Source organism: Cetorhinus maximus, chromosome 11 (genome assembly GCF_964194155.1).
Source record: "Cetorhinus maximus chromosome 11, sCetMax3.hap1.1, whole genome shotgun sequence".
NCBI lineage: Eukaryota > Metazoa > Chordata > Chondrichthyes > Lamniformes > Cetorhinidae > Cetorhinus > Cetorhinus maximus.
The window spans coordinates 73,417,420-73,444,811 of NC_135889.1; the positions used below are offsets into that span (position 1 = coordinate 73,417,420).

Genomic DNA, 27,392 nt, shown 5'->3' on the forward strand with positions numbered 1-27,392 from the left:
AGAAAGATACAATATTTTGGTCACATCACTAGAGCAGATGATAGATAGAGACAATTATTGGAAGGAAAGATCAATGGAAAACTTTGGAGAGGGAGGCAGAGGAGAATTGGATGATGGATATAATGGACTGGGTGCATTTGACCTATGTGGAATGTGTAAGGGCAGCACAGGACGGATAGAGATGGTGATCCATGGCAGTTAACTTTCTGGGCCAACAAATGAGCAAACAAAACTATGACACGTTTAGATAAGGTAGACAAAAGCTGTTCCCATTACCTGATCATACAAAGTCTAAGGGGACATAGATTTAAGATTTTGCGTAAGACATGCAGGGGGATATGAGGAAAAAAAATTTTATGCAGCAAGTGGCAATGACCTGGAATTCGCTGCCTACGAGGGTGGTGGAAGTGTAGACAATCAATGATTTAAAAAAAAAAAATTGGATGGGCATTTGATGGAAATAAACTTACAAGGCTACATGATAGGCCTGGGGAATGGAGCTGACTTGGTTGTTCTACAGAGACTCGGTATGGACTTGATGGGCCGAATGGCCACCTGTGCTGTAATGACTGTAAGATACCATGGTCACCATTTTCAACCTTTAGGAGGTCTTGTACCGCCCAAAAAACGGACGTTGCAGACTTTATTTAACCCCCATAAACATAAGGCTGATTTTTATTTTTGCTTTCCCCCTCCCTACCACACAGAAGTAGAAACAGGAGAGTGTGGACATTCAGGAGTGTGGACACTGCTTCAGTGTCACTCTCGTTCCCCCAAGGACTGTTGCTGGTTACTTCTTCCTGATCGAGTTATACAAAATAACTTGGGGGATAGAAGTTATCCTCCCAATCCACGCCTCTCTCTCCGTCAACCTCACTCCAGTGGATCGCCTGGTGGAAGGCCTCATTAGGCCTCTTATCCCTTCTGTTTTGCACCCATTGACTTATCTGTTTAGCCCTCTGATCTTGCTAAGCCTTACAAAGGTAGCAGGTTCTACCATCTTCAGTGCTCTGAGGTCCTTTGCCTGTTCTTCTGCAGCAGCGTCCTATTGCAGCACCACTGCCATTTTTCGGTGATAGTGGCAGATTCCTTTGTGTAGATAGGAATTCTACCAGTCATCCATTTTGAATAGGTAATTAACCTTGACTTGGCAAAGTTGGCAGATGCAACAGTGTAGGAGGTCAAACTGAAAGAAATCCAATCTGTAGCGTTTATCTTTCTTACAATTTTTAGTGACTGGAAGTTAGTTGGTTTAACAATCTCTTTTCTGTGAAGTTATCAATCAGTTTTACTACCTACCGATAACTCAATTCAGTGAATATGTCAAGTTACGCAGATAATGTTTTGTTGGTAACAATGACTTGTTTTGGCTTTGCTTGGACACTGATGGTTGGATTCAAAATAATTGGCTGTCATGCACTTAACTGAACAAACCATACTGTCCATAATTGTTCAAAGTCAGCTTCATTCCTCCCTGTAAATCTACAGTTCAAAAATCAGCTGAAGCCACTTTCACAATCTATTTATAAAAATAAGCTGCATATTGGAATCAGAACTTTGTTTTCTTAGTTCATGGACCACTTTGAGGAAATGCCTTTTTCAAAAGCAGTAAAGAAGGATTTTAAAACCTCCCTCTTCGAATTTGGGAACAAGTTTGGAGAATTTTAGGGCTTTAAGGTCTATTTTGGAGTTACGGGGATTTGTGCTGTCATTAGGCAGTGTGAGATTTCCCCTAGCAGCTTCAAGCTGCCCTAGGTCTTTATCTCTGTGCTTGCAGCTCCAGTTCCAACTTCTCTAGCTGGAAATTCTGTTCTGCCTTTTCCCTCTCTTTCTGAGATTGCTCTGCCTGTTCCCTTTCTTTCTGGGCTTGAAGTTCTAGCTCCTTTTCTCGGGCTCACCTTTCTTCCCTTTCATTCTAGGATTGCCTTTCTCCTCTTTCTTTCTGAGCCTTAAGCTGCAGCTCAATTTTCATCTTTTACAGCTCCATTTTGGCTAAAGTAACCCGGTCTGGTTCTGAATTAGCTTCTGTTGCGTGTTCTGACTCTGGACTGAACTCAAAATGCTCAGCAAGCATTTTCAGGAATTCCTGTCTCTTCGTCTTACTGGGGATCTTAAATCCTACCTACTTAGCCATGGCTTTTAGTTGCTCCATTTTGCCAATTCAAACCCTCCTGATCAACAAACCCCTGTGCATCAAAAGTTGCCATCGTAACTTTTGTTAGTATTTTCTATAAAACGATGTTTGCTGCTGTAACTTCTAGTTTGGTTTCAAACAATTTGGACTTTGGTATTTCCCTTCTACTTCCAATTTTTCGCAGTTTTTCACAACAGATTAAATCCTGGATTTCAGCACAAATTTGGCTTTTGCTCGTTTTGCAGTGGGTAAAATCCCAGACAAGAAACCCCAATTGTCGCAACCACGTAAAAGACATTTTCTTGGCATTTCCTCAAAGTGATCCGTGAACTAAGAATTTGTGTGTGTGTGTGTATCTTTCAATTTGCAAATGATTCAATTTAAAATTAACCTGCAGCAAAGCTTTATTCTTAAACAAGAAAAAGGTTAGTTTATTTCAAATATACTGCTGAAAGTTACTTAAGTAAGTGATAAAGTTGTTAACTAAGATACAGATGCAAAGATTAAAGTGCAGTTAAAGGAGAAAAGGTACTTAAAAGATGAGATTTCAGATCAGTCCACGAGGGATCATTGTTGACCAATTGCTTGAGTTCCTTCTTTCCGAAGTGAAGGGGTTGAAACTTGACATTTGGTTTAGCAACTGCAATGGCCTCAGCAGTCCAACAGTCACTTTTTGCCTTTTTCAGGTGGACTTAGCAGGTCAAGCAGGTTCTGGGAGAGAGGGAAGGTTTCTTGTTTCTTACTAGTTCTGTGGTTATCGTATTTGAAGATTGCCTAGATTCTTTTCAGCAGAACAACAGTTGATTTCTGGATAACTTTCCTCTTTGATTCCAGGTGGCAGAGAGAAACCCCTCTGATGATGTCTCTAGTTCTTCCTGGGGTGCTCTGCACCAAAATGGCTGTTCTCAGCCAGATAGTATACAGTTCAAAACTTTAAAAGGCTGCTATGTTAATTTTCAAGGAGTCATTGGGTGGGATTTTCTGGCCCAACCACCGCAATCATCCGGTCCTGCTGAAAGTCAATGGACTTTTGACTGGGCTGCCGAATCTCCTGCGGTGGGTCCTGCCACAACGGGGCCGGAAAATCCCATTACGTTATGGTCCTTTGAAGTCTCTTCCTGTCTCCCGTTCCATCAGAATTAAAAGGGTTATCACACTGGCAGAGTCTTTGTACTTTAATGACTCTTTGTAGCAGCTCTAGAGATAAGACGGTCTGACAAGGCTTGAACAAACTCAAAAAGGTGCCATGTTGTCTTTTCATACTTCCATTTGGAAAAAGTATTTTAAACTCAATGTAAACGTTTGCAAACAAAAATATACCTTTGAAACAGTTGTCCTTAAAGTCTAATATAATTACACGCTCGTGACAAACCACTTACCTGGAGTGACTGGATTTAAATGGACAATTACTGACTAAAACTAAAGAAAAATGCATAGCTTTTGTCACAATGGGAGCCAAACCAAAACAGATCAGACATGACCTTGTCCATCAAGAAGAGAAAAGTTTTGGCAGAGGAAGAAATATGATATATTAGAAGATTTGCTGTGAAAAATGAAGGCAACACAGCTGATATGACTGGCAGAAAATCCAATGCAGGGAGGAGGGTGGGAATAAACAATCAAAAAACTGTGCAGCTGGACTTTTAATTGGTAATTTTGGAAAATCTATGCCCGACTCTAGGTAAGGGATGTGGGCAAAGGCAAAATGGAGTTAGGTCGCAGATCAGCTGTGATCTTGTTGAATGAGGGAACAGGCCTGAGGGGCTAAATGGCCTACTTCTTGTTCTTAATGGTGTCTGAAGCTAGGAATGCAGTTGGTAGGATATATTTAAAAATGCATTCACTGACACGTGAGGCCATTTAACTTTTGTGACACTGCATCCTGGTCTGGGCTTGACTGCTGGCATCAACCGCCATGGCTACCTTTTGAGTATGTGTCTGACGGCTTCCTGTCCCCCTGTGGATACAGGACATCCCTCAACTTTTCTACCTCTTCCATTAAGGCAGTGTCCGAAAAACTTGGCTCCTTTCCTCTCCCATGTTGTACTATTATTCAATATTTCCCAGACCAGAACCTACAACTGTCACTGCCTGCTTCAACCGCAGTGCACCTTCCCTTTAAGAGGTGCTGGTTAGCTTTAAGTATTGCAAGCACTCACAATATCGGCCCCCTACTCAGGTGTCCAGCCAATCGTAAGTTACACAGGCTTCATGGATGACATGTTATACACAGGATGTTTAATGGCATGCCTTACCTTAAATTAGCCTAAATTATCTAGCCCAAAACCAGCACAAAATTTGCTAGGTGTATATTGGAATGCAGGTTGTCTCTGGTGCCCCATTGGTAAATACACTTCACAGTGTAAAACTGAGCCATATAGGCAAGGAAAGATCCAGGATCAGTGCTCAGTCCTTGCTGAGTTCACTGACGTTGACGAGGCTTGAGCAGACTGTTCTTCTCATGTATTTTATATAAAATGCTTTCCAAAGAAGATAATAGGAATATAGGAGCAGGAGTAGGCTATTCGGCACCTCGAGCCTGCTCTGCTAATGGATCCACAAGCCCAATAGCTAACTCTATCAGAGAAATGCAGTGATGTAGGTTTATTTCTGTTGATAATAGACGGGCAGACTCCATTCAAATTGTAAAAACATGGTCATTTATGTAGGCACAGGGCACCAAATGTTACTATGAAGGGGCATCAATACACCTTCTCAATCACCAGTCACTCTGCCCAAGGAGATTCTAAGGCCTTTGCTAGGTCAAGGAGAAGAAAATTAAAAATATTTTCAGCTTCTGTCTGCTATTGTTATGAAGTTAATAGGCCCCTGTCTGTGTAATGTCTGGAATCTTTCCTCAGTCCCTGGGAACTCTTGCCAGCTGTCAGCAAAAATTCTACTAATGCAAAATTCCCAGGGTTACCCAGGAACCACCTCAGATATGCCTCCTTGAAATGGTTGGAAGGATCACCTTTCTTCCCATTGGAATTTTTCTGCTTTATATGAGTACTGTGGAATCTCAGTGGAACCAAATTCCACCACCTGTTAGGCGAATCCATTCAAGTTGCACCCTTGATTGATAATTTGGAATCAAAGTGCTTGTTATAGGAGATAACGGGTTGGATTCTTCTTTTCAGATTGAAGTTCTGGCAAAGCAGGACTCCTATTCTCAACACAAACCCCAAGGCATTTTGTGATTAGGGAAGTTCTGGCATATACATCGGACTCCCAGCAGGAATACCGTCACCAAGAGAGAATTCACCAGCATGCAACTACACCATCTCATTTGCTGTTGCAGTCCTAAAGAGGCTGCTGGCCATTTAAGGTGGTGTAAGATGCAAAAATTAAAATTACTATAGGCCTCAGTAGAGACCAGGAAGGGAAGTGGGAGCCAGATCAGAATGAGTGGAGGCTGCTACTTCCATTGGTATGTATAATTGATCATTACTCAAGGTTTACACTGACCTTGCACATGGCAGTCCCAGGAAACAACTGCGATGGACACCGATAAGATCCAGCAGAAGCTGGAGTTCCTTCACCTCACTACAGCTTGCTTGCAGTAAGACAAGAAGGACAGCTGGTGTCTGGAAAAGGGAAACTTCTTGGGGCTGGTGATGCTGCAGTAGATTCCGCTGTCAGTTACTGCCATTTCCTGTACCAATATCTCATTCTATTTTGGGTAGCATCGTAGAGGAGGATGCAGCTCAAAAGTGTTATCAACATCCCGGGGTTACCATTGACCAAAAACTGACGTGGACCAGCTATGTAAATACTGTGGTTACAAGAGCAGGTCAGGGGCTGGGAATTCTGTGGAGGGTAACTGACCTCCTGACTCCCCAAAGCCTGTCCACCATCTAAAAGGCACAAATCAGGAGTGTGATGGAATACTGTCCACTTGCCTGGATGAGTGCAGCTCCAACAATACTCAAGAAGCTTGACACCATCCAGGCCAAAGCAGCCAGCTTGATTGGCACCACATCCACTCCCTCCACCACCAATACAGAGTGTCAGCAGTGTGCACTGTCTACAAGATGCATTGCAGCAACTCACCAAAGCTCCTTCGACAGCATTTTCTAAACCCCTGACCTCTACTACCAAGAAGGATAAGAGCAGCAGATGCATGGGAACACCACTGCCTGCAAGTTCCCCTCCAAGCCACATGCGATCCTGACTTGGAAGTATATCACCGTTCCTTCACTGCCGCTGGGTCAAAATCCTGGAACTCCCTTCATAACAGCACTGTGGGTGTACCTACACCACATGAATTGCAGAGGTTCAAGAAGGCAGCTAACCTCTACCTTCTCAATGGCAGTTAGGGATGGGCAATAAATGCTGGCCTAGCCAGCGACACCCAAAAATTGTGAAGGGGATATAAACATATCACCTAATAAAACAAAACTGGATGCAAGAACCTCAAGGAGCTGGTGGAAGTGTATACAAGTTTAGTTGTAAAAATTAATGGATAACCTGGTCTAATTAGAAATAACAGTGAAATTATAAAAATTACTCTGGAGAATGCAATGAATAATAACTTACTTGAAATATTATAATGATTAATGAAAGACTCCTATCACTTGCATTGACAGTCGATATGTAGGAAGTGTGACTATTTAATTACTTTCTTTTCTTCCTTAAATTACTAGTTTACATCTTGAGAATGTGCATTTGTAACTAAGTTCTACTTGCTTCTGAAGTAAGAAAGAAAGTAAATCAATGTGGATTTTTTTTCAAATTTCGCTCTTTGAAGAGTCCAAATATGAAAAGTTTACCCAATTATTTTTCGGAGAAATCAATTTAACCAACAGATTCTACTTTTCTCCTTGTTATATAGAATATCTGAAAGAAAATTTAGACAAATACATGTCGCAATTCCCAAAAGTTCATGTTATTCACCTACAGGAGCGTCATGGTTTAATCCGAGCCAGACTTGTAGGTGCGGCCATTGCTACAGGTATGGTGTCATGACTTTTCTCTAATTATTTTATTTTTATAATTTGTCTTGTGCTTCATGAAAATAAAGAAGTGAATTCCATTCTACAAATACAAACTGATCAAAGACTTGTTACAATCTGCATAGAGACTGATAATGGTTTAAAGAGAAATTCGAACTTCGAGTTATTATTTGAAAGGATGACATGTCAAGATTTCACATGTTAGAATAACTTATCAATGACTAAAGCTAATTAATCTATTTTCTTTCTGTGGGCTACATATATTTTAAACAACTAAATAAAGTTTACCCCTTTTCTACTTTTACTGACAGCTGAAAATCCCAATTTTATTATGTTACTTGGTCTCTTAAGTAGATATTCACTGCTGGAACCAATCCAAAGTGTTTCACAGCTTCCCAAGGGTGTTACTTCTGTTATTTTCTTTTCCAAATACTATCATCCATAATGAGAGTTCTCCTGGGGATTCTCCCTCCAATTTCAGCTAGGTGAATCCTCCAGCCTTGTTTTAAGCCCTCATAAACTTGGTTTGGTGGACATGCAACCCCAGAAGCAGCTGGAGACAGCTACAAGAGCTGCTGAATGCTGAGGCAGGCTGGTTGAAAGATCTGCCTCAGCACTCTGGGACTCTGTCCCGTTGTAATAAAAGCAGTTAGGACCTCTGGCCCGTACCCTCACACTCCCTCATACCCCCCCAGCCATTCTCCTTACCCCATCCATGCCAAATCATGCCCCCATCCGCCCCTCATACCCTCCATGCAAACCTGTGCCCCTCTATCCACCTCCATGGCCCCTTATAACCTCTATGCCAACATATGTCAACTCATGCCAACCATGATCCAACCCACTCTTCCCCATGGCTCTTTATAGCCCCTATGCCTACTTACTGCCAACCCACAAATGCCCACCTAGCATCCTGTGCCCTTACATCCTCCATGCCAACTCACTGGCAGTATCCACCATGGACAAACCTCAGAAGTCATGCTAAGATGAAATGAAATAAAATTTTAAATATTGTTATGATCCTTGGCCAAACCCCAAGTTGTTGGTGAGATCTGGTTAGGAACCAATAACGTTTTTTAAAGTAGACAAAGTTTGAGATTCAGGACACTTACTAAGTGAAGAAAGCCACAGGTTTTAAACAAACAAAAATAAACTATATTATACAAGGTTAAAAAGATAAAACAATTTACAATATTTATGTTACATTCTAACATTCAGGGTAAGTATGAGGTACATATGAATTAACAAGCCAACTGTGATTGAACACACCACATTACACAATAAATGACAGATACGACCAAAATGGATTCCATGGATTTCTCAACAACACGTCCAGATGTTAGTCACACTGTGAGTCAACGAATCTCACTGAAACTCCATCTTTCTCATGAGGGCTTCCAATCTTAACCTTTGAAGACCTTGCCTTGGAATTCCCTCCAAAAGTTGTTCCAACTTGGACGGCTTCAACGATGGCCAACCTCGCAGGTTTTTAATCTCACCTTCCAAGGTTTTTGCCCCTAGATTCCCGAGTACACTCGAACACGAATTCACAAGCACAATTTCAGCTCTTCAGTCACGCCAAACAGAACACCACTGTTCCAAAGGGGTACTGCTGCACCAACGGCTCACTGCGTGGAGTCACCAACTTTCGGCTGCCTTCGTGGATTTCTCGAGCCTACTTCACTTAAAGTCTGCTCCCCGCAATTCTTTTTCTAGCTTGGGAGTGTGTTTCTCTGCTCCTTTCTTTTTTCTTAACTTAACTGGGACCTGTTTCTGTCCCCCATCTTTGTCACTTACCTGAAACACTTGCTGGCTGACTGACTCCAACTGACTTAAAATAAAAACAGAAAATGCTGGAAAAACTCAGCAGGCCTGGCAGCATCTGTGGGGAGGGAAACAGAATTACATTTTGAGTCCCTGACCTATTTTGTTCCAGCTGCTCCACCCACTCTTAAACAGTATAAAATCCATCACATTTCTACTTCTCATTAGCTCTGAAGAAGAGTCATATGGACATGAAACATTAACTCTGTTTCTCTCTCTCCACAGATGCTGCCAGACCTGCTGAGTTTTTCCAGCATTTTCTGTTTTTACTTCAGATTTCCAGCATCCTTAGTATTTTGCTTTTGACTCAAACTGACTGTTCACAGATCCATGAACTGATCTGGTGCCCTATCAAAACACTTCAACAGGATCCTGCCCTTGTTACTAGGCAGGAGCAAATGTAACAAGCAGAGGAAAATCCTGTTCCTTAGTTGTTACAATCTCCGTAGTCTGCTAACTTAGCACATGGGTGACACAGAAAAAAAATGGATTTCATATCAATATGTCTTACAGACGTCACTATATAAAAAACTCCCATTGATAAAAGTCCATTCAATAAAGTTAGGCCCCATGAAGTACTTAATTCCTGATAAAAACAAACATCTATATTCATAGCCCTCCATCAAAGAAAGCCAATCCCTCAATAACCTCTTGGAACTGTTTTCAGCCTGTGAACTTGCAGCCCCCCAACCCCCAATTGTGATAATGGCAGGTTGTGGAAGCAGTCAAGCAGTAATAATGCCATAATGATAGCCCTCAGGCTTATGTCAATAAACAGCTATTGAAATTTCAAGCACCAATTTTTTCCCCCCAAATCAGAGGCACAGCAGGCTCGATATTTTTTTCAAACTTTAAAGAGCAGAGGATTTAAATCACTTGATAGCTTAACATATCCACACACCTTATCCACCTTTTAGGGGCATTCACATCTACTCTTAAAAACCAAAGTCATGCACTGTAGGAAACACCTCACTCCAGCAACAATGGGTTTGTTTGAACTCAGCAGTGAGTTTCAATGGCTCTACTGGGTTCAGGTTTCCCCCATGTGTGAATCACATCCTGCCCCCTTTCTCTTCGCCAGCCCCACCCACCCCCCACCCCCCCAGCAAAAACAGGACCTGTCAGAATTGAGGGCTGGACTTCTGGACCTGGGGACCTTGCACCATTTTGGATAAGGCACGTAGTCTAACTCCGTGAAAATCCGGGCCTTAGAGTCTTCTCATTGTGGAAACATGGCTGTCACTGTCCCCAGGTGTTAACATTTGGCATCTCCCTTTCAATAACGTAGCGTGACTCTCCTTTTGATCTAACAACTAAACCCCCCAGGTTTACTGTCTCTAGCATAGGTCATATGACTCCTTTCATTTAACCTACATATAAAGGTATATTCCTCAAACATAATAATGATATAAACTTCTCAAATAACAGACTATTTGGCCATCAACCCAGTTTTCTTTCATTGGCAAAGTACTGATTATCCTTTTGTGAATTATATCAATTCATTAATCTCCTGAAGAAAGATGCACTAAAGTTCCTTTCTTCTTTGTGCCGGGTTGAATACAAATGCGGGATATCTCTAACTTTACAAGTTACTTTATTCATTCCAATCTTTGTAACTATATCTGATCATGAGGTGGAACCACCGAAGCTGGTGCTAGTAGTTTTAGGACTGTAGGGTGCCTGCTTGTGCTTATCTGTCAGGCAATTTCCTATGAAATGGGAGAATACAAAAGGAAGAAAAAATACATTTTTGAAACAGTCAAAAATAGAATATTTCTGATATTGTAACAGAACATGCACTGATAGTTTGATTTCATTACAATATAAATATATAATAGAAACAGAAACTGCTTGAAATACTCAGCATGCCTGACAGTTTGTGTAAAATCAACTGATGCATTAAAATTGTGGGAGCGAGGGAAACTCTGAAGAATTTCTGAGCCATAGTCTGTTTGAAGGTTGATGCTTTTTACAGCCCCAGTTTCAGATTACTCATATTCACTCACTGATGTGCTGAGCACTTTTAGAACAAAATATTTTTGAACCTTTTGAACTTCCAAGTAATTTGTCTATTTGCAAGACTTGGAAATATTGTGAGAGCTGCAATGATTTAATCAAGGATGGAGCTAACACCTTTCCTTTTCATTTCTAGGTGATGTGCTGACATTTTTGGATTCCCATGTTGAATGCAATGTTGGCTGGCTGGAACCACTTTTGGAAACAATCCATTTAAAGCGAACAAAAGTAGCTTGCCCTGTGATTGAAGTTATTAGCGATGAGGATATGAGGTACAATTATATGATTCTGTTTAGCACAAATCTGGATCATTACACAATTACTTTAGCTTGGTTTAGAGGTCTAACGTTAGCAGAATTAATAGAGTATTCCACTGGGAATTTCTTCAGGTGCTTTTCCAATTGACCACTGTAACTTGGACAGAATATCAGCTGAGACCCTGGATAAATACATAAATGGGGCTACTGAAGTTACATCTACAGATTGGGAATGCCCAAAAGTAAATTTCCTGCATTCAGTTTCTCTAACAAAATATTTGTGTGACTGAACTTCATCCCTAACTTTTATTCAACTTTGTTTTGATCTTAGTGGACATGGCCTAGTGATGGCTGTGATGCTAAATGGGACTTGAAATATTGTCAGTCTGGTAGAAATGGGTGTATGTTTGTATTTTCAATGACACTCATCATTTTGTTCGAGCTTTTTGGTTCCGGCTAAGGTCCATATACTTTTTACTAGTATTTGTTTCCAAAGCTAGCAAATACAAATGTACATTATAACATAAGAAACAATAGCTTCACAACAACTTGCATTTATAAATTGCCTTTAATGTTGTAAAACATCCAAGGCGCTTCACAAAATTTGACACCGAACCACAAAAGGAGATAAGTCAGGTAAAGAAGTAGGTTTTAAGAAAGTCTTAAAAGAGGAGAGAGAGGTGGAGAAGGTAAGGGAGGGAATTTCAGAGCTTAGGACCCAGGCAGCTGAAAGCATTACTGCTAGTAGTGGAGCAATTAAAATTGGGGATGCACAAGTGGCTAGAATTAGAGGAGCATAGATAGTGGTTGCATTGTTTTTGATCATCTAGAATTCCCTAGATTCTAGAACAGACCCGTGGATTGAAGGTAACAGCCAAAATGCCATTATTCAAGAAAGGAGGGCGAGAGGAAACGGGGAACTATAGGTGAGTTATCCCAATTTCAATAGTAGGGAAAATGCTAGAATCTATTATTTGGGGTGTGGTAACAGAGCACTTAGAGGGTAACAGGGTAGCATAATGGGAACCAGTAGATGTAGCGTATTTAGATTTTTAAACAACATTTGATAAAGTGCCACACACAGGATTATTACACAAAGTTAGAGTTTATGGGATTGAGGGTAATATATTAGCACGGATTGAGGATTGTTTAATGGCTAGAAGACGGAAAGTTGGAATAAATAGGTCATTTTCAGGTTGGCAGGCTTTAACTAGTGGGGTACCACAAGGATCAGTGCATGAGCCTCAGCCATTCACAATCTGTAACAACGATCTAGATGAGGGAATCAAGTGTAACGTATCCAAGTTTGTTATCTATACAAAGTTCAGTGGGAAAGTAAGTTGTGAGAAGGGTGTAGAGAGGCTGTAAAAGAATACAGACAAGTTAAATGAGTAGGCAAGAATGTGCCAAATGAGGTATAATGTTGGGAGGACTGAAGTTATCAATTTTAGTAGGAAAAATAGAAAAGCAAGATATTTTTTAAATGGTGAGCGACTGAAAATGTTGGTATTCATAGGGATCTAGGTGTCCTTGTGCAAGAATCACAGAAGTTCAACATATAGGTACAGCAAGCAATTAGGAAAGCAAATAATTTTTGCTTTTGCTATTTAAGCAAATAATTTGTTAGCCTTTATCACAAAGGGATTCAAGTGTAAGAGTAAAGAAGCCTTACTGCAATTGTATTAGGCCTTGATGAGAGCACTGTGAAACAAAAACAGAAAATACTGGAAGAAACTCAGGGTAATTGGCATCTGTGTAGAGAGAGCTAACATTTCAGGTCTAACATTTCTCTCTCTAAACAGATGTTGCCTAACTTGCTGAGTTTTTTAATAGCATTTTCTGTTTTTATTTCGGATTTCCAGCATTTGCCGTATTCTTCTTTTCAACCTGGAGTACTGGGTACAGTTTGGTCTCCTTATCTAAGGAAGCCTTGTAGGGAGTGTGACAAAGGTTCACTGGACTGACTCCTTGATATGGGATTTGTCCTTTGAGAAGAGATTGAGTAGACTGGACCTATATTCTTTGGAATTTAGAAGAATGAGAGGCAATCTTATTGAAAGATATAAAATTATAAGGGGATTGACAGGGTAGATGCTGGAAGATGTTTCACATGGCTGAGGAGCCTAAAACTAGGAATCACATTCTCAGAATAAGGGGTCTGCCATTTAGGACTGATGTGAGGAAAAGTTTCTTCACGCAGAGTATTGTGGATCTTTGTGCATCCATTGCTCTCTTGGGTACAGAATTCCAATTATTGAATATATTCAAGACAGTGATCAATAGATTTTTGGATATTAAGGGATATGGGAATAGTGCAGGAAGGTGGAGTTGAGGTAGAAGATCAGCCATGATTATATTGAATGACAGAGTAGACTCAAAGACCAATTGGCATATTCCTGCTCCTGTTTCTATGTTCTTATCTTGGAGAATTATGAGGGTGGAGGAGGGTACAAAGGTAAAGAAAGACAAGACTGTGGGGAGAATTGTAAACAAGGATGCAAAGAAGATGAAATGTATGGAAAGTGTAAGGGTCCATAGTTTTCCCAGCCCTACTTACATGGTGGCTGCTGCCACCTTGTCCATGAGACAGTAGCACACACATCGAGGCGATCAAGATGGCCTCGCAGCTACGTAACATCTTGAGCCTTGCGTGGGATGCTAAGGTTTTACTGAGATGATTGACCCAACCTACTTCTGTGCTCCAATCTCTGATATGGCATATTAATGACTAATCAGTTACTCATGGTCAATGAGTGGATGTCCTTTGGCCAGTTGGAATGTCAAATCTGGTGAACACGTGACAGGCCTTCATTGATGGAATGCCATTTATGATACAGCTGCTTTCACTATTGCTTGCATTCCCAAATTCTAAATTCCTATGTGTTACTCTTGAGATGCAGTGACTGTGATGTGAAGCCACTGACTCCTGAATAGCCATTTAACAGTGCTAATTAAGCCATTGGCCTTCAGTGGCTTTCATCGCAAGGAGGTCTTCCTCCTTTCTTTCTAAGCAGACTCCCGTTCACTCTTGCGGCAACAGCAAGTTACAGGGCGACCCTAGAAAGCCCCATTCGTTTTCGCCCTTCCCCCTCAATGCCATTCCACAGCCTTTCCTCCCCATTGCCCACCTTGTGTTCGTCATCCCCTCGCCTCACAGCCCACCCCCGGTTGAAGTGCTAGTTTCTGAAAGTGAAGTTCTGCCTGACTACCTGACTCCTTGTGGACAATGGTTTGAGGCCGACGTAATTTCCTGCTGGCATGACGCAAGATTGGAATACATGACAAGATTCCGGCAAGCAGCTGTTTCAATGAGCATTCATGAGATGTTAATGAATGCAAATGGCGTTCACAACAGTAGTCTGCGGGATAACCAACCCGCTGTTGGGAGAATTGCAAACTGCTTTTTTGAATTTTTCTAAATGCTCTGCTATAACATCTTTAATAATAGCTCCTAACGTTTTCCCTATGACAGATGTTAGGCTAACTGGCCTGTAGTTCCCCGCTTTCTGTCTCCCTCCCTTTTTGAATAAAGAAGCTATATTTGCTATTTTCCAATCTAATGGAACCTTCCCCAAATCTAGGGAATTTTGGAAAATTAAAACCACTACATCAACTATCTCACTTGCCACTTCTTTCAAGACCTTAGGGTGAAGTCCATCCGGACCTGGGGATTTGTCAGCCCGCAGCCCCAACAATTTGCTTAATACCACTTCCCTGGTGAATGTAGTTTTCCCGAGTTTCTCCCTCCCTCCCATTTCCTGATTTACAGCCATTTCGGGGATGTTACTTGTGTCCCCTATAGTGAAGAATTCTGTGGTCCTGAGATGAGCTGAGGCCACTGTGAAGACAAGCGATGTTGTGGAGGTGAAAGTAGTGGTATGCAGATTGAAAAAGATATTTGATACTTAGAAAAGAATATGAGGAAGAGGCAGAAAAATAGGACTGTCAAATCAGTTCATGAGAGGGATTTATATTTGGCAAAAAAGGACAAATGTCCTGTGTTAAAAGTTCTATTTTAGGTTTTGTGACCACATGAAACAGAGAGGCTGATTTTCCAATCTTTTGCTAAGGAATTGAAATACAGGGAGCTTTGCTTTCACAAAAGTCACTCTAAATTGATTTTGCTTGGTTTCACAAGGTCAGCCTCATTAATTATATATATCAAGCTCACTATCTACATTGGGCTTGCTGGTGTGTGCTAAATGTCAGTTTGGCCAATAAGAAAGCACACCTGCAGCTATCTGAAAACTGTAATTGCTACTTAAAGGCAATCTTAGTTCTTAAGGGGTACAGACTTAAACATATTTGGCACACAACTAGTTCACCAGTCCGTCACCAGATCTGGCTGGAACACATCAAGTTCTAGCAGACCTTGCTCTCCTCGGCCAAAATCACTCACTACTCTGAAATACAAAGATAATTCCTAGGTTCTTTTCTCCATGGCACATTGTCCTTTTAACCTCTGTCCCTTACCTCCAACAACAAGTACAAGGAGCCCATGGACCTCTTTGTCACTATGGTTGAGACCATGCATTTAGCTGTTTCTGCTGTATTCCTCCCAGACACCTTGCAAACCACGCCAGAAATTCTCCAAGGCTTTCCTCTTCCCTAACACTGATTTGAGATATTTTTCTAGCTTCTCCTCTATCGCCTATTGTACCCTATGTGGGTTCATTTTACCTGAGATGCACTATCTATTATCTTGGCCCTTTTGCCACTAAACTGCTGACCAGCCAATTTCCCATCTAGCTCACCATGAGAGCTGACATTTAAATTATTCTCACTCCTCAGGTACTGTTCTTATGTTTTCAAAAACCACCTTCAACTCATCTATCCTTGCAAACTAACAGCCCCATTTCCAAACTCCATTCCTTGTCCCAATTTCTTGAAAGTGTTGCACCTCCCAGAGCAATGCTGATTTTTCTTGCAACTTCATGTCTGTATCTTTCCGATCAGCTTTCCACCCTGCCTCAGAATTGAAACAGCCCTGATCAAAGCCACAAATTACATTCCCTGACTGAATGGTGCACTGTCCTTAGAAAAAAGCAAAATACTGCGGATGCTGGAAATCTGAAACAAAAACAAAAGTAGCTGGAAAAACTCAGCAGGTCTGACAGCATCTGCGGAGAGGAATACAGTTAATGTTTCAAGTCCGTATGACTCTTCATCAGAACTAAGGAAGTATAGAAATGAGGTGAAATATAAGCTGGTTGAGGGGGGTGGGACAGGTAGAGCTTGATAGAGGGCCAGTGATAGGTGGAGACAAAGAAGAGATTGCCAAAGATGTCACAGACAAAATGACAAAGGGGGGTTGACGGTGGTGATATTAGCTAAGGAATGTGCTAATGGTGACATTAAGGATAGAAAGCAGGACAAGCAAGTGACAGATGGCCCTAGTGGGGGTGGGCTGGGGGGGAAGGGATCGAAATAGGCTACGCCAACTCCAGCATGATGCCACCACCATTCTTAGCACACTAATACAGAAACACAAATTAAACTTAAACTTAAAATTAAAACTCATTCCTAACACCCACAAATACAAAGATAACTTACTTAAAACTATCTCTAGTTTTGAACATAAGGCATTTCACAGGAGCATTATAAAGCAAAATATGACACCGAACAAATAACGAGATATAAGGTCAGATGATCAAAATCTTGGTCAAAGGGGTAGGTTTTAGGAAGTTCTAAGTATGTTTTAAAGGAGGAAAGCGAGGCGGAGAGATGTAGGGAGGGAATTCCAGAGCTTGGGACCAAGGCAGCTGAAAGCACAGCCACCAATGGTAGATCATTTAAAATTGGGAATGCACAAGGGGCCAGAGTTAATGGTCTGCACATTGTCACGACTCACTGGGGATAGTGCGCTGTAATATCAAACCCCACTGCTCCCCGAGCCGAGACAAATGTGAAAAGTTTGATTAGACCAGCAGTTTGCCCCAATTCTACCTAACTGTCTAATTTAGGTTAATAGAATACGAGCACCAGGTTCTTAAACTTAACAAGTAAATAACTGTTTATTAAAAAAATTGTCCTCAACCATAGCAAATGAAAGAAATATGAACTGCTAACTTATAACTCTATAACTTAAACTCTACCCCTTCTTAACCCCTATACACAAATACACACACACACACACATAAGACAAACAAAACATGGGGCAGAATTTCACAGTTGGTGTGCAGGGGCGGGCCAGACACGCATGCATGTAAAATGACGCGCGATGATGTTGGGCATGCGTCCCAACTTCACCACGCACCATCGCGATATTTCGGAAGGTGGGCGCACTTTGAGTTTGGAGGTGGGGGGGGCATTGGGGGCCGGGGTGGAGGGGAGAGGTGTCAACCTAACTGTTATGCTCAGTGATCCTTGCCAACATGGTGCTCACCCTTCCCGATCGCAGGAGGTCATTAATCCGCTTGCGACCCTGCACCCATGTGCGTTGCACCACATCCGTGGGAGCTGACCCGTGATGCCACCTCCTCCTGGGCACATTTTGGTAGGTGGGGGGGTGGGCTCCTCCCCCCGTCCCTTGGGACCAGGATATCCACGTGCTCCAACCTCCTCACGGAGGGCAGCGAGGCACTTATCGGAGAACCTCGGTGCCAACTGCCCGCCGACCTGCCTTCCCGCCTGCTCTCCGAAGACGTTCTCCATATTGCAACCAACCGAAATCAGTGGAAAACAAAAATAAAAATACCTGGAAAAACTCAGCAGGTCTGACAGCATCTGCGGAGAGGAATACAGTTAATGTTTCGAGTCTGTATGACTCTTCAACAGAACTAAGGAAAAATAGAAGAGAGGTGAAATATAAGCTGGTTTAAGGGGGGGGGTGTGGGACAAGTAGAGCTGGATAGAGGGCCAGTGATAGGTGGAGATTGCCAAAAGATGTCATAGACAAAAGGACAAAGAAAAGCTAGTGCAAGTGACTCCCTGGCTAGGCTCAGCAAGAATGGTCCCACCCAACTGAATGACAGTGAAGCTGTGTTGGAGGAGGATGGTGTGGTTAACTATAACAAAGACTGGAGACAGGTGGAGAAGGATAAGGAGGGAAATTTAATCTTTGTCTCAGTCACATAGGATGTCAGTTGTGACTTTGATAAGTCACACTACTGTGGCAGAGACAAAAATCTGATTGGAGGGATTTAAACATGGAATTCCAGAAAAGATGGGCACAGATTTGGAGATGACAACACGTCCAAGGGCTTTGGAGAGGAAAGGGAATTTGAAGTTGGGACGATAGTTTTCAAGGATGGTGGAGTCAAGGGTTGGATTTTAGAGTGGTGATGATGGCAGATGTAAAAGAAAGAGGGACAACATCTAAAGAGAGAACCATTTACAATATTGACTAACATAGGGCCATGAGAGGAAGTTGGGTGATCAGCAGTTTAGTGGGAATAGGATCAAGTGAATAGGAGGTAGAACTCAGGAACAAGATGAGTTCAAAGAGGGCACAAGGGGAGATAGGAGAGAAACTAGAGGAAGACACAAGTTCGGGCTAGACAGGGGCATTATTAAAGGAAGTTTGGCGAGGTGGACTAGTGGAAGGGTGGGACAAAGCAGACTCAGCTGATCAAATGTGTTGATCTTAGTGACAAAGAAGTCCATGAGCTGCTTGCATATTGGTGGTGAGGGTAGGGGGAGGATAGGGAAGAGGGCTTTAGGAAGACGCTGGGTGTTAATTTTGATCCTGGAATAGTGAGAAGTTTCAGCTGATGAGAGCAAGACCCGATAGTGGTCCAGCCAGATCTGGCAGTGGATGGCTAAGCCAGTTGTCTGCCATGTTCTTTCAAGCCTCCACCCCTTGGACTTAAGGGAACAGAGATGAGGGCTGTACCAGGGAATGTCCAGGGTGAAATAGAATAATGGTTTTATTGAGGACTAGAACATCAAAGGTTAAGGTGAGGATGTGGTTGGGTGAATCCATAGTAGCAGAAATGTGGCGAATGAGGACCAAAGGCTGAATAGTTTGGAATTTGAACGTGCAGTTGTAAGTGAATTGGGGGATAGTTTTTTCCAGGGATTAATACAGAAGGAGGTAGAGTTGAGGTATGGAAGGGGAATGTAGGTGGTGAGTGATTTAATCAGTGATAGCCTTATCTGTAATTGATACAAGAGGACTAACAGGACCACGTGAGATGCAAGGTTAAGGGGCTGGCCATGAATAAAATTTGGGGAGTTTACCTGGAGGGGAGAAATTTAGGGTGGATAAGAGGGCAATGAACTCAGGAGAGAGAGAACATGACAAGTTGAGATGGAGGTTGAAATCGCAGAGGATGAAAAGTCATTCAGTCCAGGGGCTAAGGAAGGAAAGAAGTGAAGGTATTTTGATAAAATATTTATACTACTTGGGAGGGCAGTACAGAACAATGATTTTGAAAGAGAGGTGAGAAGGGTGGAAAAAGATGAGATGCTCAAGTTCTCCAAGGATCTATTCACATCCATTCCAATTCCACATCTACGGTATGTTCCTAAGCAACAAAAATTGATAACACGTCAGGTCCCACGTATATTGACAACACCGTTCTACTTCCGCACAACCTCTCTTGACTTGGCCTTTTTCTGTATTTTCAGCTGCTTGCCTGACATTCAGCCCTTGATCCGTCACAATTTTTCCCGTTAAACATTGGGATTACTGAAGCTATTGACTTTATCCCCGCCCCCTACCGCCTCAAATTCCATTCTCTCACTACCAATTCCATCTCCTTCTCTGGCCAGTATCTCAGGTTGAAGCCAACTGTTTGCAATATCTGTGTTCTCTTTGACCCTAAGCTGAGCTTCCAAACCATATCCTCTTCATCACAAAGACAGACTACTTCCACCTTCATAACACTGACCATCTACAACCAAGCCACAGCCCCTCTGTTACGAAACCCTCATTCATGCTTTTGCCTGCTACCTTTGACAATTCCATTACTCTTCTGGCTGGCCTTCAGTTCTGTACCTTCCAGACACCTCTGCTGCCCATTCTATATCCTACTCATCATTACTCCTTTAATTTTTTTCAGTGCATATTCTGTGGCATTGAAACATTGCTTTATGTTAAAGATGCTTCACAAGTGCAAGTTGCTGCAATTGCTGTTCAAGATCAGTAAGAATTAATGTTCTATCATTAGAGTACCTCCATTTTCGAATGCTACTTTGAAGGTGCTTGTGAAAAAAGTGCAGAACAGGAGATTTGTTCTGTTTGGGACCTCATGGTACCCAATTGTAGGAGCTGCTTCCAGTCTGCTTGGCATAAGGTGGTGGATAGAGTCAGTACTGTGTGAATAAGCAAAGTACATGGAAGCTGATGAGAAAAAATTTGACAGGCTAAGGAAGTCATCCACACTAGCACAAATCTTTATTACATTACATCAAATAGATGGACAGCTTGCTCATCCCAACGTAAATTTCGTCACATCCTGTTAACTCTCAACTGAGGTTGCATTCCAAGCCCCCTCAAAAAAGCATTTCTTAGCTTCATGTATACAGCCTTGCTGCAGTCATACTGCACTTCAAATTGGACAGTTGCTGCATCATCATTTGGAAAGGTGGTCCCACAACCAGCTTTTCAATATCATCTGGCTGCATGATGCATCTTCATTTACTCGTGCACAAATTACAATGCACTTGAACTCATTACCTCTGCCACTGAAGTTGGGCAGAGATAATGTTTTTGCCCGTTTGTTAGTCCGTTTTCCTATAAACAATATATCTCAAAAACTAAGTTACGGATTTCAATAGAACTTGGTACACAAATAGGGTATGGCCCAAGGAAGAACTGATTAGTTTTTGGCCAAGATATAGATCCAGATCCTGGAATCTCTTAAAGAATCCGTTAACTTTAGGAAATTTGGCAAAGTGACATTTTATTAAAATGTTGTGGGTTGCTTTATTTAGAATGTGGTTGATTGTTTTAGAATGTTCTGGGTTGTCTCAGTTGCTGTTGTGGAATTTGTCCCAGCTGTCAAAATGTGAGCAGATTGTTGAACGTGGATTGGCCTGAAACCTCGTCAGTGAGATGGAAGCTCTTGATAACAAGATTTTTTTTTTTCACCTTTGCAGTTACAGAGCATCAACCAGGCAGAGAAAAACCTCAAGGAAGAGCTTTGTATTTGTAATTGTAATAATGTTGAGTTAACATAGCATGGTAGGGGTATGCCCTCTTCACTTGTTCTTTGTATACTTTTTAAAAGCTTCCAAAATCTCAATACTGTGAGAGTAAAAGAAAGCCTTTTCCACAGAGAAATGGAAGGGGTTCTGCGTAAGCACAGTTGATATAAGAGCACTGATATTTCGATATCAACAAAATCAAGTCTGCAACTGGCCCCGACATAGTAAATGTTGCACCAGTAGCAAACGCAACTTGTTTCATTAAATCTTGTGTCTAGCTCTTTTCATTCATTTTAATAGTCTCCCCCTACATGGTAAATAGGCAGTGAAATTGGATAAATCTGGTGAGGCAGTGGCTCTTAAATGGTAGCTGCCTGGCTTTGAAGCACAATGCATTTTTGCTGCAAGAACAAGCAGTGCTTTGGTAAGAATGTTGGCAGAAATGAAGAATATGGGGAAATCTTCCATGCGTTGTGGTGTTATCTTGGAGGTCCTACTGTTGGAGATGCAACAAAGGAGAGAAGTACCATCCTACTTGAAAAGAAATCCATCAGTAGGTTGGATAAGGGTTGCCAAGAGAATGAAAGGAGTCTCTTAGATTTGAAGGATCTCGTAACAAATGAAGAAATTTTCTGGTATAGAGGAGAGTATAAAATGTAGGATGTATTCTGAATCAGCACTGCCACGCGATATATGCATGTTGCGTGGAATGCACTCCCTCAGGGAGGGAGCTGAACTGGCTCCAGGATGGCAACTCCAGATGCATTGACACAAACCCAGTACAACTCATTGTGTGGAACTTTAGGACGATTGAGATCAGATATTAATCAATGAAATTTAGTTCTTGCATGTGAACAGTGCTTTCACATTCCACATCATTATAAAAGTGCTGACCTCAGTAGAATAGAATGATTTAAAGCACCTTTTATAAGCACGTAAGACCAAAATTCTTGCTATAAACCACTCACATGGAGGTAATATTCTGCTCCTGCTGTTGTGCTCTGCATAGAATCATTGTGGTAGACTCACAACTTGATATGTATGAAAGTCTGATTTGTTTTTCTAAAACAGTTTTTCTGCACCTTATGGTAGTTTGTTATTTTATTTACTTTACATTTAAGGGAATAATTTGTGAATTTTGTTCCTAGGAATTTCTTCATTCAGTTGCATTTTCTGCTTAATGTTTGTTAATATCCAAAATTGTTGTTCCTATTTTAGCTATGTAGGAGTGAGAGGTTTTCTCCGGGGAGTATTTACCTGGCCCATGAATTTTGAGTGGAAAGCAATACCTGATGAAATTATTAAAAAATACAATCTAAAAGAAATGGACCCAATAAGGTAAATAAGCTTACTAAAGATAATTGTTAATAAATCTATCTTTGCAATTCCCCGTAAAGTATTTATTAAATCATCCCTTCAAAATTCCTTTTTTAAGTTATTTGATAAAGCAGGAGCAAAAAAATGAAGATCTACTTTCATGATTATGGCGCATTATAACTTGATGAATCCTATAAATCCTATTTGCTAACTATCTAATGTGAGTTATTGTCCAGCTTTGCTTAGCTGGGATGTAAGTCACAGCTTGGAACTTTGTGTTTATCCCTCCTATGCCAGCCTTCTATTGTTTCTTGCTCTGTTCTTCTAGCAGCCTCTTGTATCTGTTCCTTACTCTATTAATATGTTTCTTATCTAGTTCAAGGTTTTTTCTGGTTCCGAGGAAAAATCTTATTGGACTCAAAACATTAACTCTGTTTCTCTTTACACAGATGCTGCCAGATCTGCTGAGTTTTTGCAGCATTTTCTGTTTTTAGTTCAAATCTACAGCGTCCACAGTATTTTGCTTTAATTTCAGGGTTTTTCTGTAACAGGATTAATTTCCTCTTGTCAAATTTCAACCAAAAGTTTGTAATTACTGGGAAGGTCCTAGAAAGCAAGTAATGATGGAACCTTTCTCTAGTACTGGTTACATGTTTGTTTGTATATTCTCCAGGTGAAGCTATAGATGCTTTGACAATGCAGCATTCTCTCATTTTTGTATTGTCCAAAGATAAGCAATGAAATATGTAATATTGCTTCAACTTTGTAATTATTTTTCTTGTAGGTGCCCAATAATGGCAGGAGGATTATTTTCAATTGACAAGAAATATTTTTATGAACTGGGTACTTATGATGCAGGCTTGGAAGTTTGGGGCGGAGAAAACATGGAGCTATCTTTTAAGGTACCTTTCACCAGGGTTCAGAAACATGCATGTGTTATTGAACTTTAAAACTCTTATTTAGAGTTAAAAGTACTTTTTTAAGAGAACTGAGGCTTTTACTCAACAGGTACATGAGCTGAAATAAACAGTAATTTCCACACTTAAGAGTACCATACTTTGGATACCCCTAAGTATTTGAATTTTGAGATAATTCAAGTATTTTAGATTCAGAAAATCATTGGTCATCCCCATTAGTTTCTCTTACATAGCTGCATTTTCTTTTAAACAGTTATGTTCCAAAATAGCTTAAGGGCAGGCTGGTAATAATGATCATTGTCCTAGCATAAAATAGTCATAAAAAGAATGGATAATTGCAATGATACCCTCTTAAATAAATACAATTAAAAGGCCAGCTCGTCAGTTTAACCAATGAAGGAACACTTGAAAAAGCATAGATTGACAACAGACAGCTAGTGTGAATTCAGGATTATGCTTTAAATAGCTTAATAGAGCTTTTCAAAAATACTACAGTCATGGTAAGATCAGGAAAGTGCAGTGGCTGTTATATAGATCTACATTGTTAAAAATCTATTGGCGAGGTTCCATTTTAGACATAATGTTAATAAATTAATAATTTTTAGAAGAGCACCAAAAAAAGGCTAGGCAAAAGATAAATACACTAACCTATCCTAAATTGTCCTCATAAATGTCCACTGAATCTTCTAAGTGAAAATATACACTTTCACTGTTGTTGGTGGCTCCAGAGATTTGAGCATATATTCTCGGTTACTCCTCCAGTGTAATAGTGAGGAAATGCTGTGACCAATGGGTGCCGTATTTCGGATTAAGTATGCTTTTATATAATAATTTGATTTATAATATTATATAGTGAAATAGCAAAGTGCACAGCAATTTGGGGAGCAGAGAAGCAGAATGGGTTGAATCATCAGAGTTTCTCTGGACTGCAGTCTGAACAGCTGAAAGCCACAAAACTGAATTGCTGTGCTGCTTTGCTGGTGTAATTACAGTATATTAGCAAAATAAGACCACATGCAATTACAGGTAACCTTATGACATGTGTTGGTAATTGGTGGGAGAAAGGACACTAGAGTGGGGGTAATGAAATTTGTTGTTTTGGTGTGCTATGACTGGTGGTGTTGTCCGGGAATCTGTATTGTTGTCTCAGTTTTTCGCCATATAATGACATGGGTAAAGTAATAGAGAGTTGTAAATCAAAGTTTGCAGATAACACTGTTAGGAAACACAGTAATTTATTTTGATGGTAAGAGGATGTTACGCAAGAACATAGACAAAATAAGTAAGTAGAAAAACTAAGGCGAACGGAGTTCATTGTGGTATTGTTTGAATCTGAGAAAGACCAAGGCCCAGATTTTTGCTGCCAGGTCAGATACACAGAGGTGGGAGAATTCCCGGCTCCACGAATGCGACCTTTAAAAATAGCTGCCCAAATTTCAGTCCATGGGGGTAGGCTAGAATAGGAGTCGGGACAGGCAATGCTGAAAGTAGTGAAGGGTGATGGGCAGGTCTGGGCAAGTTGGGTGACTCAGGCGCAGAGAAAAGGTGGGCCTATTTGATTGGTAGGTCATCAATGGTGAAGTCCCTGTGCCTCAGAGGAGATATCATTGCTTTTTCAGCTGAGAGTCAATGTTGTCCAACTGTTAGCTCACCCTGGATGGCCCATTATGGACTTTCCCTATTGGCAAATTGTCATTGTTGTTGCCTAATCAAAGTTTACTCTACTGAACCACTGAAAGCTTGGAGTGGATTCTCAAGACACAGTCATGGAGATGGCGTTGTTTCGCCACTACTATTTGGTACAGAAAATATGCAGTCAGGTTGTTAGCTGCCAAGACTTAATGGGTGGATTAATGTTGATCATTGCCATGCTTATTATCTCATCCACTTGCCCTCCTGAAACCCATCTATCAGGACGTGCCCACATTGTTGACCCTTCGACCAGGTCCCTCCCAACTGCACACCGTCATGGCATAACAGTGTGACTAAGAGGGAAGAAACCAGTAGGGCTGTCAGTGGTCACGGAGCGCAGCATGCTACCTTGGAGTCACAGCTGCAATATACATGGCACCAAGCATTTGCACAGAGCAATTTTATCCACCAAATCTTAGCGGTAATCATTGATTATATGGTGTAAATGATTACTGCATGTAAACACACAAAAGTGAATAAGAGCATTGTAATCTGAATGGCTCACAACTCTTTTTGACTTACATTTTTATTCATAGAATGTCACACAGAGGAGACTTGGGGAAAGGGATGGGACCAGCTGCCCCATGCTTTTCTGACCAGGACCTTCAAGCTTTGGTGGAAGAGGTCCAGAAGAGGACAGCAGTCCTCTACCCTGTTGGCCACTGTAATCTACCTGCAACAGCTAAGAAGGCCTGGATTCAAGTTGCGGCTGCAGTGAGTGCAGCAGGAGACCACCAGTGCTCATGGATTCAGTGCAAAAAAACGGTTCAATGAGCTGCTGGGTTCCAGCAAGGTGCATAGCTTGGCTCATCCACACACAGCTCTGAGAGAAGGGTCATATTTGCATGCTGTAGCTAAAGTGCGAGACTTGTCACGTACAATCCTCAGTGCTGAAGCAGAGGTATGTGTACTCAGCTCATGTAGGTATGCACTGAACACATGTGAATGAGCACTGTGATGTAAAGATGCAGTGAAGACAGTATCCCTCCAAATGCCTTATATCAGGCTAACATAAATTCATGTTGTTGTTGCAGACCAAAAGAGCGAAAAGTGCCATGGAGATGGCCCGGACTAGGGGTGGGTCAGCCTGACAGATGCATCCATCTTGTGGAATTAGAAGGCCATGGAGATTACCAGGGTGCCTAAACAGCTGATAGTGAATCGCTGTTAGCAGGTGATAAAGGCAGTGTTGAAATTATCTTGGCACATGATGGTAATGGTGAAGGTTATGATGTCACTTCACTGAGCACAGTGGAATGTTGGCATGAGAGAGAGAGTGCAAGGATTGAGTTGTGTCATAAAGGCAGGATGAGCATGGCTCAGGCGTGGCGTGCATCAGAGTGTTCCATCACAATGAGAAGGGCTATACCTAAATAACTCCTATTGTGTCTCACACAGGTCCCAGCTCTACTCCCTCAGCCCACCTCCCCCTGCCCCACCCGCCCCCAGGGCCAGATCATCCCTCTGGCATCAAGAGTAGGAAGAGATGTCCGGGGACGCATCGTCACATCCTTAGAATTAGTGGTACAGGATGGAAGTCACTGAACGAGAGTGCAGGAGGAGGTGTCGGAGTCAGAGACATTTTTGCACAGGCCCCCTCAGAGGAGAGAGGAAAGTCCCAATGATGCTCCAATAGGCAGGAACGTGGAGCTTCAGAAGTCGCCTTTTGGGCCACAGTATTTAAATAACCAGCAGATATGTGGACATCTGACAGAGTTTATGAGGCAGTGGGAGCTCTAGGGCTCTGAATGAAGTAGTCCATTGCTGTCGTGAGCTCCACATTGTCCCAGGGGCTCAACTGCATGAGCTCTGACCATGAGAGATTGGCCAATCTCATGGAGGCACATGCAGCAGCACTCGGAGTGGATGCAAGAGCAGCGTCTCGGCCAGGTAAGGGTGAAAGCCTCCCTCAGTAACCTGGATTAGTCTGTGGGCTTAGAGTGTGGGCGCTGATATCAATGGAATACATGATGAGCGGCGTACCCTTAACAGGACAGTCCCACTGTTGGTCCAGCAGTTGCTGGAATGGACAACCGTTGCGCATCAGCAACCAGCCCCATCAACCCCACCTGAAGGCCATTCGAGGATTGTGCAGATCACTGAAGAGGCTGTAGGCACGGAGAGCTCCTCAGCATCTTCATCTTCCTCCACCTCCCCAGCCTCTTCGCCAGAGCCCTTGTCTGCTGCACAT

General features: G+C 41.8%; 1 protein-coding gene across 1 annotated transcript in view; it reads left to right on the plus strand.

Annotated features, from left to right (window-relative positions):
• Positions 1 to 27,392, plus strand: part of galnt5 (polypeptide N-acetylgalactosaminyltransferase 5) — an 89,643-nt gene that overhangs the window by 32,934 nt on the left and 29,317 nt on the right. Inside the window, exons 3-6 of the mRNA XM_078552204.1 lie at positions 6,966 to 7,085; positions 11,063 to 11,198; positions 22,494 to 22,613; positions 23,377 to 23,494. Of these exons, the coding sequence (XP_078408330.1) occupies positions 6,966 to 7,085; positions 11,063 to 11,198; positions 22,494 to 22,613; positions 23,377 to 23,494 (494 nt within the window). The remainder of the gene's footprint in view (positions 1 to 6,965; positions 7,086 to 11,062; positions 11,199 to 22,493; positions 22,614 to 23,376; positions 23,495 to 27,392) is intronic.